Below are 19,793 nucleotides of genomic sequence, written 5' to 3' on the forward strand. Positions count from 1 at the left end.
AGTTTGAGTTCACTTGAATGAAACCAGCCTTTTCCCCCCCAATAGAAATTCCTTTGTAAAAACATCTGCCATGTCATTTTCTCAAGAAGGTTACCCTCAGCCTCCCTCCTACCCTGGACTTCAATGTCCTCGTTAGCAAGAATCTTAATAGACCTAATAAAGTAATATTATTCACAGTGGCAGCTTAGAGCAGTCATTCCCTAATGCACGATTAGACGGTATTAAAACCCAATTCATGTTACAGTTCAGCCTTAAGCAAAGCTTACTTCACAGAGTCATGCATTGTCTTGCAAACGTGTAAAAGGGCATTCAAAATGACCGGGTCCTTGGTGGGCTCTTGCTGATGCCTAGGAGACATTTAAAGACAATGATCATCATACTCCAGAATTAAATTTTATTGAAAAAGGAAAATCAGCAATTCAGCAAAAAAAATAAAAATAAAAATGTAAAATAAAATAAAAAACAAAAATGTAAAAATGATACATATGATAGCATAACAAAACTGTGAAAAAAAATAAAGACAATGGTCAAAGTTCTGTCCATTGACAGCAACGCAAGCGTGGATTTAATTCCATCCACTGTACATATTTGAGAAGCAGCAAGTTATCTGGCTGGCATTTCACCTGGCCTAGTTCACCAGTGATGTTCTGGGTTTCTCATAATTCTTCTTTAAGTAACCAGTTTGCTCTTCTACACACATTATAACTTCTCCTAACTGCAAAATTGTCGTAAAACCGCTCCCTTTCCTAAGCCAGGCAAAGGGCAAACCTGTTTTCTTACTACATTTCTTGCGACATCTGAAGCTGTCCACAGCCTGTCTGTAACTGTGTTAAGTGCCAGGCAAAATTATTAATGTGGCTTTCCAAATAATATGAAAAGACAAATTACTTTTTTATTTAATTTTTTTCACTCCCCCCAAGATGACAACCTTTTTTAAAAATTAATTAATTAATTTTTAAAGAATGTCCTTTGCAGCAGGGACTAACTCTTACAACAAATCCTCATGTAATTAAAGTAGGTATATTTGTTCTCAGCATATTAATTATGAATTAAATAATGTTAATCGTTAGGAAGGAATTAATCTTTTAGAAAGATGACAAGAAAACCTTAAAACATTCAAGCAATACCAAACTCAATTTTCCAAATGGAACCATATCTATATACTTAATATTTAAAACAACTTCTTTTCTTACTTAACCTTGTCCTAAAAAAAAAAAATACATGAAATAACATTAAATAGTTATATATTATCTGATAAATTTGAAATCAATATATAACTTTAAAAATGAAAACCTTTTCTCCACATACCCCCTTTAAAATGATTTTTTTTTTTTTTTTTGAGACAGAGTCTCACTCTGTTGTCCCAGCTAGAGTGCCGTGGCATCAGCCTAGCTCACAGCAACCTCAAACTCCTGGGCTCAAGTGATCCTTCTGCCTCAACCTCCCGAGTAGCTGGGACTACCGGAATGCACCGCCATGCCTGGCTAATTTTTTCTATATATTTTTAGTTGGCCAATTAATTTCTTTCTATTTATAGTAGAGACGGTGGTCTCGCTCTTGCTCAGGCTGGTCTCGAACTCCTGACCTTGAGCGATCCTCCGGCCTCGGCCTCCCAGAGTACTAGGATTTTAGTCATGGGCCACTGTGCCCAGCCAAAATGATTTCATATACCACAAGCAGTGGGGCAGTTTTGGGAAACACAGACTTAATCAACAAAATAAAATGGAATAAATTTGAAAACTGATAAATCAGTCATCTTTGTATCCAAACACCAAAAAGGAAAATCTTTCTAGTACTGCTGCCTTCATAAAGACGCTTTTATTTCTATCCTTTGACACATGACTCTGGAGGCAGTTCATCAAAAGACTGCTCCTAGAAACATGTCAGAGTAAAAAGTAGCTGCTGGCCAGGCTCATGCTATGTCGCTTGCCAGTTTGTCTGTTTATGCACTAATTACAAACTTTTATCATGACTGCTTTTAATGTGGTTTCCTTCTCATGATGTTTTCGGTGTGAAATACGTACAGGTCACTAGGCCTCAAAGTACACAAATTGATTTCTTATCAACAAGTTTCACAAAGGCATTGAGAATCAAGCCTTCTGATTCCGCCACGTGGTACTCACTTGATAAAGGCTTCCATGATGCATTTGCAAACCTCCACCCGCACACTCTCTTTTTGGAACATGTCCAGAAACGGCAGAAATTTTTCCTAAAAATAAAGTAAGCACTCTGCATGCAACTGACATAAGTTATTGGAAGGAAGGAATGTGTGGGTCACTTTTTCTTTGGAGGACAAAAAAAGGAGATGTTTCCTCTGTCAAAGACCCCTGAAAGCAGGGAAAGGACCTGATGGGGTTTTCAAAAAACCATTACTATTAATATCAAAACAACTTATATGTGCCCTAGGGCTTGGTGCTGAAACCAGTTAATATTTGGGCAAACCGTAGATGACCATAAGCTTTTCTAGGTAGCAAAATGTGAGGCAGACTTGAGTCTTTATGTGATTGTATTAATGAGCAGAGAAAGAAGGGCCAGAGGAGAGCTGTTCAAAGAGAGGCCTGGAGACCTGGCTGCCTGGCTCTGCCGTCTGACCCTGCTGTCAGTGACTGTGTGACCTTGAGCAAGTTACTCCACCTCTTCCAGCATCAGTTTTCTCATCTGTAAAGTGAAAGCACAGCAGTTTCCCCTCATCTACAGTTTTGCCTTCTTGATCAACCACTATCCAAAAATATTAAATAGAAAATTCCAGGTATTGCGGTGCTTGTGTTTAAGTAACCCATATTTTACAAGAGTATTTTACAAGTGATGCCAGCATATTATTATAATCGTTCTATTTTATTATTATTGTTGTCAATCTCTTACTGTGCCTGATTTATAAATTAAACTTGATCATAGGTGTGTATATTTAGGGTTTGGTATTCTCTGCCATTTTAGGCATCTGTTGGGGGTCTTGGAATGCGTCCCCTACAGATAAGCGACTACTGTAACAGCATAACAACTCCTACCTCCCACGGGTGATGTGACAATGACATGAGGCAATGTAAAGTGGTAGCACAGTGCTTGGACTGTGTACATGTCCAACAAAATTAGCTTCTATTATTAAAAATAAACAAACTTACAATCCTGTGAGTATACATAAATGGACCCTAGAAAAGAGAGGCTAAGGGAAGGCACAGAGAATGTTACCATACAGACAATAACCTAGATTCCTACTTGCCCAGGGCATTGTAGCAAACTCGAAGAGATGTCACAGGATATTTTAAGTTTCTGAGAGACTCACAGTAAATCTAAACTCTGTCAGATACTGAGACAACTACTGGCTCAATGCATTTCACAGTTTCAACATTAAATTGTGTGATACAAAGCAGGTACCCTGTGAAAATCAGTGCGGAAGAGGAAATGAGGAGGTCTGATGTGATTCCAAGCTTTGAGAAGTTGTATGATGCCCAACAGATGCACACATCCCATTAGTAAGTAATGAATGCAATAGAAATAATATTTTCCTTTCAGTTTATGTGTAATGTAATTATTTTTTCAAATACTGCTTGAGTTGTTGGGGCATAAATATTTAAGTTGATTAGACCTACTTTATGAAAGGAACTGCTGAGTACTTCTTCAGGCATGGGGTGTCGTGAGAACCTCTGACCCAGACATAAATGTCCAAAGACAATTAAGAAATGCTACTTACCACTGAGAAAAGAACTGAGAAGTCATGGAAGTGGGCAATAACTTTCTTAATTATTAACTGAAGCTGCAAAACAAAACAAAAAAACACATGTTAAGGTAGTTGTCTTTCATAATTTGTTTGCAATTATTGTTATAATAAGGTAAGCCTTGGCTTATTCAAGGAATGGGGAATTAGTGTTAGGTTAGTGTTAGGCCCTGTCTCAGTCTGAACGTGCCCATTTACTTGGTCCATCCTACCCTGTAGTCTTGGGGAAGTAACTGTGCCTCAGTCTCACCTTCCCCATCTGTAAAACAGAGATCAAGCAGTGCCTGTGGGGATTCAGTGGGATGGTTCATGTACAGTGCTGAGCGTGGTGCCTGCCTTTAGAAAGTTCCCTATTAACTATTCAGCTACTGTTATTATTCGAGGGGTGGGCAAACTTTTCCTATAAAGGGCGTACAGTCCATCACAACTACTTAATGCCAACATGTAAATGAATGCATGTGGTTGTGTGTCAATAAAGCTTTATTCACACAAACATGTGGCAGTCTACCTATTGCCTATGGGCCATGGTTTGCCAATCCCTATATTCTAGCTCGCAGTGGCCCTATGGTTCTGGACTATTTCAATGGAGAAGATTTGGACAGTTTGCCGGCTGAGTCAAAGGTCATGGCATTTCCTGAGGACAGTGGCATAGTCTGTGAGGTCTGCTTCACAAATGCCAGGGTACTGATATTTACCACTCCTCATCCTGAGATGCACAGTGCTGGCGGAAAGGGCATGGCCTTGGGCCAGGAGAACTAAAGAGGTGCTATTTCTAAAAAAAATATAATTCCCTGCCTCTGGCTGCTAGCAAGAAAATTTACTGACACTTTACAGTAACGAACCCCTGTTTAAATCATTTCCAAAGCAAATCTCTCATGTTCTAATAACAAAAAACATGAAGATGTACAAGCCCGTTTCATAATCAGGCAGCTTAGTACATCCGTCAAGCAAAAGACTAATAAAGGACTTTAAAACTTCACAACAAACAATGCTCTAAGGCAGAGCATTATACAATACTGTCATATCGTCTGGTTAAAAAATAGTTTCTGAAATATAAAGCAACTAATCCCTTCAAAACAAGAAATTGTTTTAATATTTAAGTATAGGTTCACACAAACTGATTTTAGTATAAAACACAGGGGTTTTTCCAACATTTTTCCAATATGAAAATGCTCAAACATAAAGATAACTGAAAGAATTACACAACACACACCCATTTACTCACTACTTGGATTCTACAAAAGCTAACATGTTGTTACATTTGCTTTCTCTCCTCACCTATCTATCCACCTAATGGTACAATTTGTAAACACGCAGTCCATGCACATTTTTTTTTTTTTTTTTTTGAGACAGAGTCTCACTTTGTTGTCCAGGCTAGAGTGAGTGCCATGGCGTCAGCCTAGCTCACAGCAACCTCAAACTCCTTGGCTCAAGCGATCCTCCTGCCTCAGCCTCCCGAGTAGCTGGGACTACAGGCATGCGCCACCATGCCCGGCTAATTTTTTTTTATATATATATCAGTTGGCCAATTAATTTCTTTCTATTTATAGTAGAGACGGGGTCTCGCTCTTGCTCAGGCTGGTTTTGAACTCCTGACCTTGAGCAATCCGCCCGCCTCGGCCTCCCAAGAGCTAGGATTACAGGCGTGAGCCACAGCGCCCGGCCCATGCACATTTTTTAACATTTTATTTTGAAATAATTTTGAACTTATAGAAAAGCTCAAAGAATAGTACAGAGAACCCCCACATATTCTTAACCCAAATCCACCAATTTTTACTATTTTGCCAAATGTGCTTTATCATTCTATGTAAGACACCCTATTTTTGTTCCTGAACTATATGAGAGTAGATTGAATGAATCATGGCCTATGCCCCTAAATATTTCATTCTGTATTTCCTAAGAACAACCATAGTCTCTGACATTTCCACTTTGCTGTCACCAAATTCAGGAACACTGACACTGATACAATGAAAATACTTTGATCTAATCTATCATCCATTTCCAATCTTGTCGGTCATCTCAATAAGTCCTTGATGGCATCATTTTTCCCTCTCTTCTGTTCAGGACCCAGTCTGGGATTGCACATTGCATTCTGTTTTCACATCTTTTTAATCTGTGTTAACTCAGCATAGTTCCTCAGCCTGTCTTTGTCATTCATGGCAATGATACCTTTGAAGGATTATAGAAGCCTCCTCAATGTGTGCATGCCTGATGTTCCCTCGTGATTAGCTTCAGCTCATGCATTCCTGACTGGCTTGCTACCCAGGTGACGCTGTGTCTTTCCCAGGGCACCACCTCTGCAGGCACACGATGGCCATCTGCTCCTTGCTGGTGGTAGGAACTTTGACTAGTTGGTTGAGGATTGTCCGGTTCCACTGCTGTTTGGTCACTATTGTCCCCCTTGTAATTAATACTTGCTCAGTAGGAAGACCCTTTAAGATATGCACATATCCTGCTTCTCAAACTCTGAAAATACCTCTGTCCTCATCTATGCATTGCTAAACTCTTCCTTCCAGGTTTAACATGCACTGATGATTACTGTCTGAAGGAAGACAATTCCTGTCTTTACTGTGATGGTGATCTTCCAACTCTACCATTTCTCCCATATTTCTCAATCAATCCCCTCATCTATCTATCTATCTATTCATCATAAGGACGGACTCCTGTTTTATTCAATGGGTTATAATCCATTATTGTCCTAACTTTCTTGATGCTTGGATTGGGAGCCCGTGAGAGCCCCTTCAAGCTTCCCTGTACCGTTTTCACAGGTCCCCATTAGGTTTTTGATCACTTCCTTACTTTCTGATACCAAAATGTGTGTGTGTGCGTGCGTGCGTGCGTGCGTGCGTGCGTGCGTGTGTGTGTGTGTGTGTGTGTGTTTTCCAGGCTTACCTTGTACTTTCCTGCCCCAGACCTGGAGTAAATCAATTCTCCACAGCCCAGAGCAGTGGGGCTTTTCTTACCGTGGCCTCCCTCCAGACAAGGGGCTCTCTGCTGGTATGAATGGCTGTCCTGAATGCTGGCTGACCCCAGGGCATCTTTTAAAAGTTGTTTTTATATATGACAAAATTATAATATAGTATAATCCCCCTTTCTCTTGGAACAGACTGCTTTAAAATTGTTACACTATTTGAAGTTTTCAACTAACTGGGTCCCTAGTAGTCAAGGTCTTAACTAAACATTCTTCAACAAAAATTCTAGTGCATATCAGTTTTCATGTGAAGTCTTGATGAGCCACAGGGTATGTATGACCCATCTCCTCGACATGCTTTACTCATTCAGTGATATTTATTTACTATGCACCAGGCACCACGCGTGAGCACGCACTGTTTCTAATCACACCTAGAGAAACGTCAGGTAGTCAGTGGCTGCCCAGTAAATTGTACTGATGAACCATTTTAAGGAGCAAATGGTGAAAAATTCTCAAATTAGCAAAATATAAAAACTCTAAAATTCTTACAAGAATATGTAACTAACTGCCTTACACCAAGTGCAGTTCGAAATCCATCTCGGGTGATAGTACCAGAACATCATGTTGTTAAAACTGAGACGCACACGACAAGGCTAAGTAACTGATGAAAGGGCATCTGGCCAGGATAGGTCAGAGATACGACTCAAACATGAGATTATCTGACTTTATGGCCTGACCCACACAACACAACTACTTGATTTAGCAGAACAAAATCCCTAACAGTGTTGAAATGGGAAATGCAAACCTGTTACCTGAGGGTAGGACTCTTCAAATGCGCGATCTGGAGTCATGTGCTTGATGACATCAGCCAAAACCGTATTCACCTCTCGTTTCTAAGGGGGGAAAAGACAGAAAACCTGGATCAGACACTAAATGGCAATCAGTGACCATTTTCCTCTGGGAAGGAAGTAATGTATTCAGAATATATCCCACATCTTCCAGCAAAAGGTTTCAAACATTCTGCCGAAAGTAACAGAAGAGGAGAAATCCCAACCGCATCGCCTGGTCTAGTACGCCAGCTCCACACTAAGTCAGGACTAAACACTATTCTACAAGGTCCTGGGGCTTTACCTCGCGCCTGCTCCCCCCAGTGGTGGTGGAATCCACCTTGCCACTTCCTGCCTGCCCAGCCCAGGCCCCGCCCTCAGGCGCCCGCAGGCAGCGCAGTGAGGCATTGTGGGAGGAGCACAGCCTGGCCCCTTACAAGGTATCTGACCAACTGCTCACTGTTCACTTGTGCCACCTATATCAAGCCCAATCCAGCCTGGGCCTGCTTGTATACGGCCCACTAGCTAGGAATGGTTTTCAATCTAGAGCTAACTGCCCATTTACAGGAAATACTACAGGCAGGAGAACATGGTAAACACCATCACAAGGATGCAGTCAGCAAAACCCAGTCTTGGAAATTCTACAGGACAAAAGACCCAATTTCTTCAACAAACAAATTACACAGGGGAGAAAAAAAGGGAAAGGGGGAAAGGAGAGAGATTGAGAGAGAATTTACAGAAAGAAGCATATTGCAACGTATATTCCTTTTTTAAATCCCAATTTGAAATAAAAGAATTAAGAGACAATTGGGGAAACTGGAATATTAAGTGATATTTATAATGATATTGAAGAACTATTAACTTTTTTAGTTAGGATAACATATTCAGTTTCAAAAAGGGAATCCTTATATTTTACAGATGTGCTGAAACATTGACAGAAGTGATATGATGTTTGAGATGTACTTCAAAATATTCCAGGGGTGGGGGAAAGTTGTAAGGATAAAAATGAAACAAGATTTGTCATAAGTTGGCAATTCCTGGGTGATGGGTACAAGGGAGATCAAACATATGTTAAAAATTTCCATGATAAAATGTAAAATAAAAATAGGGCCTGCAGCTGCAGAAGTCTGTTCCGACAGCACTGAGCTTTCACTGCCCTGGACGCATAAGTCTGTGCTCCAGGTGCAGCTGGGCCCAGCCAGCTTGAATCACCCTAGTGCAAGCTTCTTTTTTCTGTCTTGTGAATGCACTTGATAATTTAAAAATAAATATGTCTCTCTGCAAAAAAAAAAAATGGACAAAACAAAATTAATGGACCAACATTTACGTAATGCTCAAAATGAGACAAACCAATTTCTTGTATTAGAGACCAGGACAGTGGTTATCTTCAACTCCCCGGAAGGCTGGAGGTTGTGACTGGGTGGGGCAGAGCCAGGGAGTTCTGGGGTAAGTCATTTCCTATTTCTTTCTCTGGACAATGACAATATGGGTGTACTTTGTGAAAATTCACTGAGCAGCAAAATTAGGATATGTGCATTTTTTTTGCACATATGTTCGTCTCAGTCTGTTCCAGCTGCTATAACAAAATATCATAAGTTGAGTAGCTTATAAACAACAGAAATTTATTTCTCACTGTTCTGGAGGCTGAGAATTCCAAGATCAAGGCACTAGCAGATTCAGTGTCTGGTGAGGGCCCATTCCTCATAGATGGCACCTTCTTGCCATGTCCTCATGTGCCTGATAACTTTCTTTGGGTCTCTTTTATATGGGCACTAATGGCATTCATGAGGGCTCTAAATTGCCTAATTGCCTCCCAAAGGCTCTTAATACTACTGCACTGGGGATTAAGTTTCAGTATATGAATTTGGGGGGAATACAAACATTCAGACCATAACCATAAACATTCAGACCTATACTTCAATTTTTCAAAGTTGATTTAAAAAAAACTGTCAATAGGATATGAACATATTTCTACCTGCTTCTAAAGTGTTTGCTCTTTGACAAGCCTGGTATTCCCCAAACTGTGGCTCTAGTCTGTGCCTAGGGAAAGAAGCATCTCTATTTGCTTAGGAAAAGAATTACATGCAAGTCAAATATATTTAGGAAATGAAGCTTACTAGACCCCATGGAAAGTCACATTGCACGTTAGCATAAAAGCATCTAAGGTGTCCTTTGGCAAGAAAAACTTTAATTTTGTATAATACAGCCTTTCCCAAATTTACATAAAAGCATAGGATATGTTTGTTATAATGCACATGTTAAAACTCCATCACACTTTACTATAAAGAACACAATTTTTATAAGAATGATTACCATTGTAAAATGCCTAAATGCCAAAACTAGACTCATTCATGAGTACGAACATGAAAATATATCATTCTTTCAAATACAATACCAGAGTCATACATACTGTGAAATGCTTGCAGGTGTATTCCACCCACACTTCAGCACAATTAACGTAGTCCTACAAGGAAAAAGTAAAACATCTTTACCATGAACACATGGTTTACCCTATAGAAAAAGTTCATCACATACAAGTCCCTTCCAAGGCCTTGACAGTTCAAGGAGTTGACAAATGGTAAGAATTACAAGAATGGTTCATGTACAGAAAATTCTGGCCCACTGATACATTTAACTGTGAGAAGCAAGTTGTAGAAAAACATTCATGAAACCATGAATAATTACACTTTCATTCAGAATTGCTCCTCAGGCTAAGACAGAAATCTGGGACGCTCTATCAGGCTTAAAAAATTGAAAGAATAAAAGCATATCATTTTCCAGAAAAAAAGATTATCTTTTCACTAATTACAGCTCTTTGTTCTTTAAAGAAATCTATTTGTTTTAATTGCCTTATCTGTTTACCTATAAGAGAGAACTGATAGCTTTAAAAGTGTATTTCTTGGATTTTTTTTTTTTTTTTTTGGAGACAGAGTCTCGCTTTGTTGCTGGAGCTAGAATACAGTGGCCTCATAGCTCGCTGCAGACATAAACTCCTGGGCTCAAGTGATCCTCCCTCGTCAGCCTCCCAAATAGCTGGAACTACAGGTGTGAACAACTACGCCCAACTAATTTTTCTATTTTTTGTAGAGATGGGATCTCACTTTCTTGCCCAGGCTGGTCTCAAACAAGCAATCCTCATGCCTTAGCCTCCCAAAATGCTGGGATTACAGGCATGTGCCACTGTGCCCAGTTGAAAAGATAATTTTTTAAATGAAAGAATATAAAGCATAACCTAAACAAAAAGCAGTCGATTTAAAGTCTAAATGGTCACTCACCTGTGGGTTCTTCAATTTGGTGATAACTTTCCAAGCTTCGTTGAGAATCTGAAGCCGATCGCTCTCAGGAGGATCAGCCAAGGCCAAGTTTAATCCCAGTGACCGAAAAAGGAGATGCTAAGAAAAATACCAAACCATCATGTTACTGGAGATTTTAAGTCAAAGTAACTTGAGCTTAAAAAAAAAGCAAAGGTTGTAACGTTTAATCCTTCTCAGAGTTACTTTTCCAACAATCTCCTTCCGAAATCCTACTGCAGATCTATCTAAGTTACACTGAGCAGTGCACGAGAGAGTTGGCTCCAAGCACTGGTCTGATTTGTGGGCCAAAATAGTCCCCTAGACAAAGCTTTTCATAAATGAGTGAAGATACATTTTCAAAGATGTTAGACCAAAGTCTTTCCTAACTACTTCATAGTGAGCTAATCTAATGGACAGCAATTACACAGTGTCTAACAATCCCGGCTCTAACTCATCTTTCATCGCGTTCCACAGGACTTGGTTTCCTGCTGGCTCAAGCTGCCCCTGACATCGGACTCTCCCTCGAGAGCTATGAGATAGACACCACCCATTTGTCCTCCTGCTGAGCATTAAGTCAAGACCCTACCTTGGGGAAACCAGACTCATCGCACTCTTTGATCATGCCAATGAAATCCATAGACCTCGTGGCGATGAACTCAGCCCGGAAGGCTGACATCACAGAATTCAACAGCAAGGCACTGCAAGACAGAAAATGTCCCAGGTCAGCTGAGCTTCCCCTTTATAAAAGGTGCTTTAACTTTAGGATATATCTTGCTGGGAAGGGTGACTGACAGCCCTTTAAGGGTAAGCTTAGGGGGAAAAAAAAGACTCGAGTAAAAGGGCAACCTCTAGAGACTAACACTGTTCTGTTTGTATTTGGAACTTGATAAATGTTGAATTAACTGGATGTTTAGACAGGTAGATGGATGGACAGATGGATGGATGGGTGGGTGGATAGTCAGGTAAATCAGCAAGCAATCCAATCCACTTAAACAGAAGGAAAGTAAGCCTTCAATAGGCTGGTGTGCTAATAAAACTAAATATTAAGTAACAATGCTGATCCACGCTGCAAATACATATCCACATCTTTTAGGTAACATCTCTTATGTTCTAGGCACTAGGAACACAGTGGTGAACAAAACTCACACATCTACCACTGAAAGGAGAAGCAGAGGAGAAACCTCATAGGCGCAGGAGACAGGAAGACCAAGTTCATCCTGGCCCTACCAACTACCACAGCCCCATGGAGAAAGGGCTACTATTATATCATCCCCATTTTACAGATAAGAAGACTGAGGCACAGAGAGGTCAAGGAAGCAGCCCAAGGACACAAGGCCAAGATGGAATGAAGCCATGGTCTGAGGTCAGACACCTGGACTCCAGCAGCCTAAGACTCCATGCTAACTTGTTTCTGTGTCAGCTCTCTTGCCCAGGTAAGCACACCAAGTTCAAAAAAAGCAGTCAAGTCCACTTTCAAATTCATGATTTATGAATCTTAAAATACTTACTTGTTTCCTAGTTTCTTACATCTCTCCATCATCTCAGTCAGCAGAGCCTAATATGTTAAAAAATAATTTAAAAAATTCATCAGGTTGGAGGATCTAAAGCAACATTTCTAAGATTTCCAACATAATACTCTAAAGCTGCGGTCCCCAACTCCCAGCCGTGGACCAGCACAGGGCCGTGGCCTGTTAGGAACCGGGCCGCACAGCAGGGGGTGAGCGGCAGGCAAGCCAGAGAAGCTTCATCTGCATTTACAGCCGCTCCCCTTCGCTCCCATCCCTGCCTGAGCTCTGCCTCCTGTCACATCAGCAGTAGCATTAATTGCAAGAAAACAAGCTCAGGGCACCCACTGATTCCGCATTATGATGAATTGTATAAGTATCTCACTATAATTACAATGTAATAATTATACAAATAAAGTGCACAATAAATATAATGCACTTGAATCATCCTGAAACCATCTCCCCTCCAACCCCCACCCTGGTCCATGGAAAAACTGTCTTCTATGAAACCAGCCCCCGGTGCCAAAAGGGTTGGGGACCACTGCTCTAAAGTGAGTGTAGCCACACGCCCATTTACATAATTCCCAATGCCTGGTAGGGAAGGGGAGGGCAGGGGGGCAAAGAAACTCACTCTCGTAGCATTTGGCAGAATGGATGGGAGGTGGGGCCCTGGCATCAGGCACACCTGGGTTCAAATCCAGCCTTGCCAACTACCAACGGCAACACCTCAGGTGCGTCACCGACTTTGCTAAGCCTGGGTCTCCTCCTCCTCACTTGGAGAATAAAAGCGCCACCACCCCATCTGCAGGGTTGCTACAGGAGGATGACAGAGGCGCCTCCTGAACTCCAGAGCCCGAATGAGAGTGGAAATCACTCGCTGCCCACCTCTCTGACCCCCGCGTTCCTCCGCATTTCACGAGGTGCCCACGGCGCGCTAAGTGATACATGTGACAAGCACTGGGTCCCGGCTTAGTGCCCGCCAGTCATGGCGAGAAGCGCTTTGCGCTCGGGGTCTCACCTCTCTCAGCCACCCAGAGGCAGGGCTCTAACTCTCCCGTTCCACATACGAGAAACCGAGCCACGGACAGCCCCGAGCTTGGCCCGAGGTCACACAGCCAGCGACAGCAGCCAGACGCAAACCCCGCAGGCTGGCACCAAAGGCCATGTTCTTTGCCTTGTTTCCTCTCCAACACATTCTGAAGCCTATTTCCTACCCCACCCCCCCCAAAGGAAGGAGATGTCTTACTCACTGGAATACTGTTAATGGCTTTGGAGCTGTCTTAAGGTAATTCCGTATCTTTAAAAGAGCTCCTGATTTTTTTGTTTCATTTTGTTTTGTTTTTCCAATCAATGGAAGAAGTACCCTTTAGGGCAGTGGTTTGGGGAAAGTCGACCCTAGGACAAGAGCTAATTACAGGACACTGAGCACTGCCCCAGGGGCCAGGCTAAGTGCTCATTTACTCCTCACCACAGCCTTGTGAGGCCCATGTAACATGACCCCATTTGACAGATGAGGAAGCCAAAGCTCTGATAGGTTAAGCCACTTCCTAGTAAGCGGTGGAAATGAGATTTGTATCAAAGTCTGGCCTGAAGTCAAAAAACAGAAGGATCATCTCAAGTGCAATTCCACCCTTGCCACCTGTGTCCCTCTGTGTCGCAGGTAATGCCCAAATAATTAAAGTGACAGCTGACCATGGAGATACTGCTGGTATCTCCACCCACCGAACCCTGATTTTATTCAGATTTCTGTCTCAGCCCCACACAAATCAGGTTGGGTCCTGTTACAGACTGAATTACATTCCCGCCACATTCGTATGTCGAAGCCCGAACCCCCAAAGTGACTGTATTTGGAGAGAGGGCCTTTAAGGAGATATTAAGGTTAAATGAGGTTGTAAGACTATGGCCCCAATCCCATAGGGCTGGTGTCCTCACAGGAAGAGGAGGAGACAGCAAGGATGCACGTACGCAGAGGAAAAGCCATGTGAGGACACAGCAAGAAGGCGGCTATCTACAATCCAAGGAGAGAGGCCTCACCTGAAAACAATCTTACTGGCACCTTGATCTTGAACTTCCAGCCTCCAGAACCGTGAGAAAATAAAGTCTGTTGACGAAGCCCTTAGTCTGAGGTATTTTGTGACGGGAGCCTTAGCAGACCAATCCAAGTCCAGATCAGTCATGGTAGTCTCACTCTCTTTGTTCGTGGTGGGTTTAGACATGGGCATATGACCTCTTTCCATGTAAGAGGCAGGATGGGAAGTCTTCCAGGGGCTTTGAGGAAAGGTTTCCCATTCTTAAACAGGGACTCAAGAATCAAAGGCCCTCTGTTTTTCTGCCTCTGGATGCTGTCACATCTGGACATGATACCTGGAATGGCCGTAGCCGCTCTGCTACTAGCCAGGGATGGCAGAGCAGAAAGATGGACTGAAGCTGCCTGGTCTAGAGCCTGTACTTGTGGGAAAGGGAACACTCATCTATACTTGTAGACTGGGCTAGTTAGGTGTTTGTTCCTCACAACCAGGAGCACCCTAGCTGAAAACAAAACCGATGACACCACACATGGCTTCCCTAACCCACAGATGGGGTATTTATCTTTGAAAAGTCATTCTTAAAGACCAATACCAAAGTGGTTTTGGAAAAGGCTAGGAAAGGGAAAGGGAAATCTGTGTATCACGCTGATACTCCTCAACACACACAAATAATCACCCAATGTCTACCTCATGAGCAACGTTAATATACAGTTGACCCTTGAACAACATGGGTCTGAACTGCACAGGTCTGCTTACGTGTAGATTTTTTCTCAACCACTAATCAAAAATACAGTATTCTCGGGATGCCAAACCAAAGTATACATGGGATCTACGGGGCCAATTGTGGGACTTGAACGTGCGTGGATTTTGGTATATATACATAGGGGTTCTGGAACCAATTCCCTGAGTACACCAGGGGATGACTTTACCAGCTACTACTGCAGGCACTGAGGATAGGACAGTGAGGAAAACAGACAGGAATCTATGCCTGCATGAGGCTTATTCTACCCCATATACGTGCGCGCATACGTACAAACACACACAAATAAATGAGACGTTTTGGCCTGCCACTTCCAGGTTAAATGCCAACATATGGACAAAAGATTCTCATCATTAAGGCAAGACAAATGCTTAAAGAGTTCTCTTTTTCACAAAAGATGAATGCATTAAAGATGCCTCCGAGAACATAACAACTTTTTTTTAAAAGGCTCTGCTGTCATATAGGAATCCAGGAATACACATAAGTGCCTGGAGAGCCAAACATGATGGATCCCAGGCAGGTCTGTTGGAGGTTATTGATTCCCCCCCTCCCCCCACCCCCAAGAAGTGATGGAATTGATCATCTTTGGCAAGAACAAAATGAACAACAGTTCAAAACAGACTGAGATCGAAACAAGCCTTTTGGCTGGGATCAACCCCCGAAAAACTCGCAGCTCAGCATGTTTCCCTTTCACATGCATCAGAGCTTGAAGATTCAGAGGATCCCCAGGGCAGGCATTTACTTGGTATGTTCATCTCTGTTTCAGGTTTCTGTTACTGTTGTTGCCTGTATGTGTCACTTATCTACATATAAAATTTCATTGTTTTTATAAAAACTGTAAAAATAAAGAATGCCTATGGATCAAAGTTCAAACAATATTGGCAAGCATCAAGAAAGACGTGTATAACCTCCCTCCCCCCATCAACTTCCACTTCCTAGAGATTCACCACTGTCAACATTTTAGTGTTTATCCAGAACTTTCCCTATGCTCTGTGGATATATATTATTGCAAAAGTCTAGTTTTGCTTTTACATAATGGGATTGTTACATAATGGATAATCTTATAAATATTGGGCTGCAACTTGCCCTTTTTACTCAAGAATTTAGCTTGGTCCTCTCTCCTTCCCATGTTGGTACACTCAAATTGACCTCACTCTTTTTTCTTTTCTTTTCTTTTTTTTTTTTTTTTAACAGTACTGAGTTGCTGTTTTAGGCCTTACTCTTTTTAATGGTTGAGGAGTCCATACCATGAATATAACATCATTTTTCAAACTGCCCCTAATTGAAAGATTCTTCAAAAACTTTTTATTTTGAATTAATTATAGACTGGTAAATAATTGCAAGAACAGAAGAGAGAAGTCCTGGGTACTCACTACCCAAGATTCTCCCAATGGTGACATCTTACATGATTAAAGCCAGGAAACTGACACTGGTAGGTTACAATTCACTCAAGTATTTCACCAGCTTTTATAAGCGCTCCTTTTTTGGGGAAGAAGAGTATGTCTTTGTATCTATGAAATTTCATCAATATATATGAATTTGTAGAACTATCATCATGTTTCACTGATATTTTAAAGTGATCTCCAGATTAGGGTTATTTTACCCACTTCAAAAGTACAGGAAGTAAGGAAAGAAGTCAAGCCAAGGTTGCATTCCTGTTTTCTAAACTGAGACAAACTAATATGAAGGCCAGAGTGCTCACAAACTTGTCCTTCTGCTTTTACGAAATAAACTTCCAATCAGCGTTTACAAATACTGCTTCACAAAAGAGGATGAAATGATATGCATAGCATATTTTCCTTATTTTTTCCCCTTATTTTTCTAAATGAAGCAAAAATATAAATGGTGGGCAAAATCAGAAACTAATCGTAAAATCTAATATCCTTTCCCCCAATGCAGAGTTAATATGCTCAAGTTTCAAAGACATACAAAATATTTCAATGTGAACAAAAAGAAATTCTATACCCCAGGCATGAAAAAGGAGAAAATTTTAATTTTTCCTATTATTTCTCTTTCACTGGAATTTTTTTCCTAATTTAAAACATTAGGACTGCATGCTTAAGGGGGATTAGCACTGACCAAGGCTATTCTTGGATTTGCACAGTTAGCTTAGTCATGTTTTAAAATGTTTAAAGTGCAATGTGTAGTATGACCATAGTTCCATGGGTCAATTTGTTAGGGCCTTTAAATCCCATCTCAAGCATAGCAGTTAATAAGAGACACCTAGACAGGAAGAGTTTAGAGGAGGAATTGAAAGAACAAATCTGTTGGCTTGCTGGTTTCAGAGTTACCACCAAAACGGCTACACAGCTTTGGAACCTATCCTAAGAAGCCGTGAAAATGAATTAGGATCACCCAAGTAAAGCAACCAACACAGTGCTTAGCACAGACTGAGCCTCACAAAAGAGGTATTTGTGTAAGAGGCTCATAAGTTGAGCTGTGCCCATCTCCCACCCCCATTCTCCATTGCAACAAGCTCTGCCTTCTAAACAGCTCCTGAAATAACAGATGGGCACAAAACTTTAAAAACAGGTGGAAGTGTTTGTTACGACATTAAACACAAAATTATACAGGGGGAAATTCTCATCTGAAAAAACGAGAAAGGAGAGGGAAGGAGATGAGAGGGGAGAAGGAAAGGAGGTGGAGGGAAGAGAAAAAAGGAAGAGAGAGAGAAAATGCATTGATGTCAACATGTTAACACTGACCCATTACAGATGCATGGCAGGATTTGGGCCAGCTATTTTTCTCCTTTTCTCCTTTTAACCTTTCTATCTTTTCCAAATTCTTCCCAATGAATCTGTATTTTTGTTAATACAAAAATACAGATTTTTTTTCGGATTATTTTTTTTCTAATTATGAAATTCCCTCTTATCTGTCCCACCTCTCATTTCTGCACAGCCACCATGGTTTTCCTCTTCCTACTCCATCTGGTACGCGTCTGCCAATCTGATCTTTAAGCACCACTTTGTGCAAATCACGCCCCTGAGCAAAAGCCTTCGGAGCGCCCTGCTCTCCTGATATCACGTTCAACAACCTCTGTGGCCTGGCCCAGGGCAACCTGGTCCCCTCCCAGCCAGCCTCGTTTCTCACCCTTCTCCAGTAATGCTGGTCCCCTTATGACTCCTGTTACCTGCCTCTGTTCGTACAGGGCCCTTCCCCTGCTTGCTTCCTGGCCTTTGGGTTGGCTCAGGTCCCCAACGGCTCCACCAAGGCCTGTCCGAACTGGCCATAATGATGGTGGCCACCCTCATTTGCCTGGTGCCTACCATGTGTCAGGTCCTGGCCTGCACTGATGTGGATCATCACAGCCAACCATCATAACAGCCTTTAGAGGAACGTTCCATTATTAGCCCCATTTTACAGCTGGCAAAACTGAGGTACAAGGAGCTCAAGTAGCCCAAGGCAACACAGCTACAGTTTGAACCCAGGTCTGCCAACTGCCTGCTCCAACCTCAAATGATGCACTTTCTGCTTTTTCAACATGTACAATTTGCATCCCATAGCTCAGCCAGGAATCAGGAGACTCCACACCATCCACACCCTGATGTCAGGGGTTAGGCCATTTTCCCTCCACACCTCCCACGCCACCCCCAACAAGCAATCAGCTGCTGGGTGACACTGATGAGAAGTTTATCAATGGATTTGTTTTCATTGCCTAAAAGCAGGTTTTACGAAATGGTTGCTTTTTTCCTGTGCAGAATGTGCCTGAAACTGGGTACATAAATCCATTTTTTACTTACTATAATATCAACTACATAAAAAAAAAACCCACAAATCCTGTCTTCAAACACCAAAAAAAAAACCTTTTTGAATCATCACTCCCAGTTATGGACTGAATCTTTGTGTCCTTCCAAAATTCATAGATTGAAATCTTAACCCCCAAGGTGGCAGTGTTAAGAGATAGGCCTGTGGGAAGTAACTGGGTCATGAGGGTAGAGCCCTCACAAATGGAATCGGTGCCCCTGTGAGTCCAGAGACTGAGCTGTGAGTCCAGAGACTGAGTCTCTTTCCACCATGTAAGGACACACCGAGAGAAGAGGCCTTCACCAGAACCTGACGCTGCCATCCTGACCTCTTACTTCCGCTTCCAGCCTCTAGAACTGTGAGAAATAAATGTTTGTTCTTTATAAGCCATCGGCCTATGGCACTTTTGTTACAGCAGCCTGAACAAACTAAGACACTACCTGGTTTTACTGTTTTTATTTCAATTTTGATTTGAAATTTCGTATATGTCAAATATTCACAACTGAAGGTATTCCCCCTTTCCTTCTCTCACCTGTCTGCTCTGTACATTAGCAACTGCTGCAGACAAACTTTACCAGCCTTTATTTTGGAGGCCTCTTAAAGACACACCTGGCTCTACTCCCCAGTGGACTCACACCCAGCACTGTCAGAGCTTTTAGGCATCAAACTGTCACATGCGTCTTCAACACGACCTTCCACACTGACATCAGTTCTTTTGCATTTTGAAAATGATTAATTTTTTTTAACAAGACACTACATGTCCCTTATTTAACTGCCCCAAGAATCAGAGTTTATTATTATTCAGGTGACCTAATTTTTTAATCACTTATTCTAGTGCAATAATGATTTCCTAGAGCTTCACCCCCAGGAGAGCTCTGCTCACAGCTTCTGCCATCCTCTGAGATTACTGAAGCTTAAAATAAAAAGAAGAATGCCTTATGACATGTACCTTTTGTTTTTAATCTCATTTTGCCTTTCATTAAAATAAGAAAAAGTAAGTGTTCTTATTCTTGC

The 19,793-nt window shown here is 41.6% G+C and overlaps 1 protein-coding gene across 1 annotated transcript in view; it reads right to left on the bottom strand.

Annotated features, from left to right (window-relative positions):
- Positions 1–19,793, bottom strand: part of VPS35L (VPS35 endosomal protein sorting factor like) — a 108,508-nt gene that overhangs the window by 41,458 nt on the left and 47,257 nt on the right. The window contains exons 15-22 of the mRNA XM_075995131.1: positions 12,252–12,298; positions 11,330–11,441; positions 10,726–10,842; positions 9,861–9,914; positions 7,436–7,516; positions 3,689–3,751; positions 2,124–2,209; positions 267–347 (exon numbers count right to left, since the gene is read on the bottom strand). Coding sequence (XP_075851246.1) covers positions 267–347; positions 2,124–2,209; positions 3,689–3,751; positions 7,436–7,516; positions 9,861–9,914; positions 10,726–10,842; positions 11,330–11,441; positions 12,252–12,298 — 641 coding nt within the window. The remainder of the gene's footprint in view (positions 1–266; positions 348–2,123; positions 2,210–3,688; positions 3,752–7,435; positions 7,517–9,860; positions 9,915–10,725; positions 10,843–11,329; positions 11,442–12,251; positions 12,299–19,793) is intronic.

Source organism: Microcebus murinus, chromosome 19, assembly GCF_040939455.1.
Source record: "Microcebus murinus isolate Inina chromosome 19, M.murinus_Inina_mat1.0, whole genome shotgun sequence".
Lineage (NCBI taxonomy): Eukaryota > Metazoa > Chordata > Mammalia > Primates > Cheirogaleidae > Microcebus > Microcebus murinus.